Consider the following 6,754-nt stretch of genomic DNA (forward strand, 5'->3'; position numbering starts at 1 on the left):
GGGATGTATTCGGGAACGAACAAAACGGACGATGCATCCGGGAAAACGATAGTTCCGGGAACGATGGATAGAGGTTTCACTGTATCTAGTTTTCCATCAGTTACAAAGCATCTCCATTACATGATTTGATGCTACAGTATACATAAGCATGCTGTGGACATGATAGAATCTTTTCAGATCATCCAATGTGTCAGTTTGCAGCAGGTGTCCAGTGCTTTGGAGACCATCGATGTTTCCATTGTTAAGGAATTGTGACATTATTTTCTGATGATGAAGGCAGATGGTTTCCTGAATGTTTGACTGCTGCTCTGAAATAATGTGACTTGTAGCTGTGGCGATGGCTTCAAATCTTATGTGATGTACACATGTTTCAATGCCATTAGTTTTATGGTCTCTTTTAAGTATCCATTCACAAGGTGTTAAACTTCATGCACTGAGCAAATTGGTGCAGTGGTAACATCCTTAGACTTGTTATGTGGATGAACTCCCTGTCTTTGGGACTTTTTTTATGAATTCCTTCAGCCTCACTAGGTGAAAGGCCACAAGAATATCTCCAAAATTCTTAGCAACTCATCTTTTGTGGGAAGGTGGTCATGAATTGTGCATACGAGGTGCGATCAAAAGGTTTCCAGACTGCGCGTATAAAAACCCGTACACTTATCTCACGTATTAAATTCATCCATCACCCTCGAAGTAGTTCCCCTGGGAGTGAACACGACGATCCCAGCGCCGCTGCCAAGCCTGGAAGCATCCCTGGAAATCTTTCTTTGTCAGCCTGTCAAGCACCAACTGCGATTCTGCCTGAATCTCTTCTACCGTCTCAAATCTCCTTCCCTTTAGCTGAATTTTCATCTTTGGGAAGAGGAAGAAGTCACACGGCGAATAAGGAGGGTGCAGGATGACGGCCATGGTGTTTGAGGCCAAAAACTGCCGAACTTTGAGGGCGGTGTGCGCTGGCGCGTTGTCATGATGCAGCAGCCAGTTGTGGTTGCGCCACTTTGCCGGCCGCTTCCATCCTTTAGAATCAGCTGACAGGTCCCATAGCCTATCCCAACAATGTCGCACAAGTCGTTGATGGTACGACGTCGATCTTCGTTAATGGCCTGCCGAATCTTCGTAACATGTTCGGGCGTTGTGCTCGAAGATGGTCGTCCAGAACGCTCGTCATCATCGACAGAGGTTCGGCCATTTTTAAAACGTGAATGCCACACAAAAGTTTGTGCACGACCCATTGCGGACTCCCCAAATGCTTGCTTTAGCATTTCATAGGTTTCCGTAGCCGTTTTGGCAAAATTTGATGCACACGCCATTCCGAAATCGCAGGAGGGTCGGTGTAATGCACTACCAAAACGCCCGTAACTAAGAAACAAATGCCAATTCGATGATGCCGGCTGGCACACTGATTCACTATGAATGTAGGCCGCACCCCCTAGCGGCAGAAGCTCGTACTACATCCGGTTCGCCCTCTATTGACACAGTCTGGAAACTTTCCGATCGCACCTCGTAGATAAGAATTTAGTTGACACTTGTTACCTGTTTTGAAGGCGCAGTTACGAAATTTTTTGGAGGTGCTGAGTAAAACCATTAAAAATCTTAGTTGGGATAGGTGATAGTCCTTATACCGAATTTTATCAAAGTTCTTAGTAGTTATGGACTCACAAAATACAGGCAGATGAACACAGCCTCCCTTGTATGAATTCATTTCATGCACTTTATTCAAAATACACAGAAAGTGGTGTAATGAATGTTTTTCCGAATGTTAGCTGCCGGTCATGCATTGAAAATTTTCAGTTCTGTGAAAGATAGAATAAGTCACACTGTACAGTTCCAAGCAAACTTGGTCGTAAATATTATAAAGGATTAGCACTTGCAACTAACTACATGTGCATATCACTCTTTGTGATCTCCGACCCTTTCTCTCTTGTTTCTGTAGGGGTTCAGCTGGGTCATGTGATCAGTATTCTGTTGGTAATTTAACAGGAAGTTACATTCTGTGGTTGCTCTTATCAGCTGTCATCTGGTCTTACCAGCTGTAAATTTTAGTATAATGCAGTGGAACCTCCTTATTTACATGTATCCAGGGATTGGTGGATGGTGTAAATTGCAGGAAATGCAAGTCATAAGCTTTAATCCTTACATTAACCTTTTCCCTATATTGAAATATAAGTCAATTACTAAGCATTATATGAACTTTCTGGTACATATAACTGCTAAAAACTAAAAATGTACAAAGATGGCTGTCTTCTAGGTTGTAGCATCATGTAGGCTGGTAGTAGTTTACCACTGTTTCAGAGATCATTGCTGCCTCCAACATCAGTTATTGCCCTGATGATGGATGCAGGGACATCTGTAATGTTGGTAAACTTGTATGGGGCTACATGGTACTACAACCTAGAAGACAGCAATCTTCTTACTCACCACTGTGAGAACCTCAAATCCTACTTAAAAATATACATCAAGTCAAAATAATTTGTAAAATGATATGAAAGTTTTTGCACAGAATAATCATTGTATTGTACTTCATAAAAAAATAATTGGACATCTTCTGCGCTAATTTACATTTTCTTCAAAGACCTGATGATTTTTGATTATTAAGTTCAGAGATGATCCAAGCTGTTTTATGAAGGAAATACGAGTTCCTGTACGTTATGAACATATTGAGATGTCTCACACACACAGAGTATGTCAAGACATTCTCAAGTGCCCAGTGTAATTATAGTGAAATGAATGAACCATTATTATGTGTATATAAAAGTTGCTCAGATCCCAGAAATGTACTTCAGCTAAGATGCAGTGAACAGCAAGCATAATCATATTGTGTGCTGTGGTTGATGTTGAAAGGATAACTGAACATTTTAATTTACAAGAGCCTCTTGTGACACAAGTAGTATGTTTTAGTTCATTGTGTGTTTGCGTGCATGCGTGTAATTTTGTTCAGAATGCTGGCTACTCAGCAGTACAGACTGAATATAATTTACATGTGCATAAGATCAATGACTGTTCTGTAATTTCAGTGAGAGTGGAGAAAAGAAAAGACCAGTGATTATTCATCGAGCTATTTTGGGCTCAGTTGAGAGAATGATAGCAATTCTCACGGAATCTTACGCTGGAAAATGGCCATTTTGGCTGTCTCCTAGACAGTGCATTGTAATTCCTGTTGGGGCTCCATTTCATGACTATGCCTTCAAGGTATGTAAAGGCAGAAATATGAAGTAAACTTTAGCCTTTAGTTTTATTTGTGTGTACAATACGATTTTTCACTCTAAGGTAAGAATTACATAGAAGATATTTGAGAACAGAGTTCTGAGTAGAATATTTGGCATACAATATAAACCTTTCACAGCAATGAACATTAATAAAATCTTCTCAGGCTATTAGTCATTTGTCACTTGGTTAAATATCACAAATATTTAAGGGACTGTAAAATAAGCAAACAAACAAACAAACAAACTATTAACAATATAAAAAATCACTAGTGCCATACGCATTTCAACCTCAAGAGGTCATCATCAGTGGCAACAGGGAAATTAATTAATTTAATCAAAATGGTTTAAAATTTGTCTAAATATGGTTTAGGAAACAAATCATGAAGTGGAGTTATTTTACAAAAGCATATCAAGCAATACCACACTAGATGTTGGTTTCACGGGAGTTTAACTCAAGTGTTTTTCCATACATCATACAGAGAAGAAATACCGTTAGGTGTGTAGCTATCATATTTACTTAGAATAGAAATATTTTATATCTGATAAAGTTATGAAATGAATATCCCATCTTTCTAATAGGAAATTCTATTTTTCAATTATTTTTGACGCATAGAGCAATCGACCACTGATACATGCACATTCATTCATCTCCTTATCAAGCATTCTTTATGTGTGGTGACTTCATCATTTACACTTTGCCTTCTGTTTCGCTTTTATGTTGCTGAACTTGGTCTTGAAGTTACAAACACAAACATCTCGAAAGGACGCATAGCTCTAATACTATGAAATCCAGTGCTTATACATCATATATCTGCATGTAATATGAGGTGTTTAGTTGTTGCCAAAGTCATATCTGTCAACTTGGTGTTGCTTTATTATCTACTGAACGACAGCATCCAGAAAGGCACCATTTAATAATACACATCTTACTAGCGACAGTAGTACAGTCCGTGAAAAATATTTCACATAGTCAGTATTCAAACAGTATGAACTGTGATCCTTTTTTCACCATATTTAGCAAAGTTTCTTCCATTTTATGCAAGTTATAAAAGAAAATCAAACCAGTTCATAAGAGTAGTTGAATTTATACAGCTTATTTGTATTTAAATAGACCAGCAGAGAGTTGCAGTGGTATTAAAAGGGGCCGCAAAGGGTTAAAAGAACTATTTTACATATATTTTTTTACACCTGGTTTCAAAAAAATGTCTTCCGATGTTATCAAATTGTAATTTTTCTATTGCTTTATTGCAGGTGAAAGATCAGTTGTATTCTGCTGGTTTTATGTGTGATGTAGATGTTGATCCAGGAGACACAATGAATAAGAAGATTCGCAATGCTCAGTTAGATCAGTACAATTTTATTTTGGGTAAGTTGAGGCATATAATATGAACTGTGTGGTATGACATTTCAACATTCACTACTAAGTTTGAACCTTTGAACTCTTCATTAATTAACTACCAGAGCTACAAATAAAGAAAATATCTAAATAATATTTATGAATTCAGTTTATACTTCAAATAAAATGCAACACTTCTCCATTACTTACATCAAGTGATTAATACTGTTTGAGAAATTAGTTGACTCGATGTCCAGCCTAAACAGTCAGTGATATTCAAGTTCTAATCAGATTTTTTAGTCAGTAATTTGAAGAGCTGAAGTATTTCATCATGTATTGGTGATGTGATACTTTTATTTTCAGTCGTATTTAGTCGAGCGTCATTTTTAGGGATGTAGTAGGGGCTTGGAGAGGTTCATTTATATTATTACTAATTTTGTGTAACTTCATTTATCTTAAGCTTTTGAAATGTGTGATCCCAGAAGTGCGGATGAACCACGTAGATGGTGAGACAGACAGACGTATCATTATATTGCACTCCTGTACCTGATTTGATAGTGTTTGAGAGACAAAGTAAACAATACAACAATATGGAGGATCACTCAGTGGAGTAGGAAAGGGTAGTTACTGGAACAGAACCCATACACTGTGCTTTCATTATCTTCAATATATTATAGTAAGGAATCTGTTTTTATATAGGTTGTTTCGGTGAGGTATGGAACTAACAGCTTCTAACCACAGCCGTTAGTCTTGAGCTTAGTAGTATTCATTTTGGGGTGTGTCTGTATTTTGAAGTATCTGGCGGTGCAGTTGTTTGTTGGAATGGTGAAGGCTCCCGCTGATTGAGTCACATCTGTGGTATTCACTCTTCCATGCACATTGGTTTGAATCATTCCGACCAAAATGTGTTGTGTGCTGTGGTGTTAACACATTGTTCTCCTGTTAATTTTTTTATAAGTTTGGAAGTCAGAATTTAATACGTTCACTCTCTGGTACTCTTCTGCTGGCTTAGCTCTTAGCTCAGCCCAGCCATGTTTCATCAGTACATTCATTTTGCAATATTACTTGGTAAAGAAATGAATGGAGGACTGGCTGTATATGCCATCTAGCAATCGAAGATAAGACCACATGCTCAGACTGCTTTCTGAAAGAGATTGGTTTTTCTCCACTCAGAGCGTTGCAATCTGACCAAGATGAGATTGGTAGTCTGGACAAAGCGCCATTTAATGACCAAATTCATACAATGAAATAAAATATCTCCAGTTTCCCTCTGAAAAGCTAGGTGCCAGTTCTTGCAAGAATCTAGTTTTTTTGTGCACAGAACAAAACTTCAAACTGTTCCCTTTGTAGAATTGTAGTTGTTGTTGTTCCTGTTCTGGGTATTATGAAATAATGGAGATAATTCACAAAAGCTGACATATATTGCCAGCATCCATACTAATAATGTTTATTTGCAGTGGTCGGTGAAAAGGAACAGAGCGGAGGAACGGTGAATGTGCGTACGAGAGACAATATTGTTCATGGAGAGTTCTCAATTGAAGCAGTGACGCAGAAGTTTCAAGCCCTGAAAGACAAGCGGTCACTGGACAGTGAAGTGGACTTCTGAGCACAGTAAATAAGAAAACATGTAAAGCTGTTTTGCCTATATAAATTCAGAGTGAAGGACCATCTATTTGATAGCATTACTGATACATTTTTCAAGTAATAATTTCACATTATGCTAATTTATCTTTTATATGGCGAAGAAATTATGCTTCAGAGCAGTTAAAAATGTAAAAATTGTAAATACATCATAGCAGTGCTGATGTACAGTTGACTCACAGACGTGATGATGCACAGACGAGTGTTTGGATTATAATATTTTGGGTGTTGTAGAAATTTACATTTAGTCACAAAAGAATAAAATAAAAATTCGCTTCACCATTTATGTAATGTGGTTTTTTATTTGTAGTAATAATTGATGGCTCCATTGTGCAACTGAATGCAAAGGTGAAGTTCAGTTTTGAAATAGTAAATGTGCTTAATACTGGAAAGAAGTCTGAAATTTGGTGTAGCAGATCTGTGTGAATGTATTTAAACAGTTGTATGGCAGTTCTAGAACAGCTTCTTTAGATTTCATTGAATACATTTCTGTGGTGTTCTTTCATATCAGTTACTGCCGTGTATTACCATCAACACTTCATCACTAATTTATATTTTGTTTTATGTACAT

At 37.5% G+C, this 6,754-nt stretch overlaps 1 protein-coding gene across 9 annotated transcripts in view; it reads left to right on the forward strand.

Moving 5' to 3' along the window:
- ThrRS (threonine--tRNA ligase) overlaps nt 1-6,469 on the forward strand; it is a 32,675-nt gene extending 26,206 nt beyond the window's left edge. For all 9 annotated transcript variants that reach the window (XM_022075437.2, XM_022075439.2, XM_022075434.2 and 6 more), the window contains 3 exons: nt 3,015-3,189; nt 4,458-4,572; nt 6,000-6,469. In XM_022075437.2, the coding sequence (XP_021931129.2) occupies nt 3,015-3,189; nt 4,458-4,572; nt 6,000-6,148 (439 nt within the window). In that variant the 3' untranslated portion in view covers nt 6,149-6,469. The remainder of the gene's footprint in view (nt 1-3,014; nt 3,190-4,457; nt 4,573-5,999) is intronic.
- Nucleotides 6,470-6,754: the final 285 nt, after the last annotated feature.

The sequence above is a fragment of the Zootermopsis nevadensis genome, unplaced genomic scaffold, assembly GCF_977971745.1.
Source record: "Zootermopsis nevadensis isolate Lab colony 2312 unplaced genomic scaffold, Znev_1.0 Znev_ptg000016l, whole genome shotgun sequence".
NCBI classification, from domain to species: domain Eukaryota; kingdom Metazoa; phylum Arthropoda; class Insecta; order Blattodea; family Termopsidae; genus Zootermopsis; species Zootermopsis nevadensis.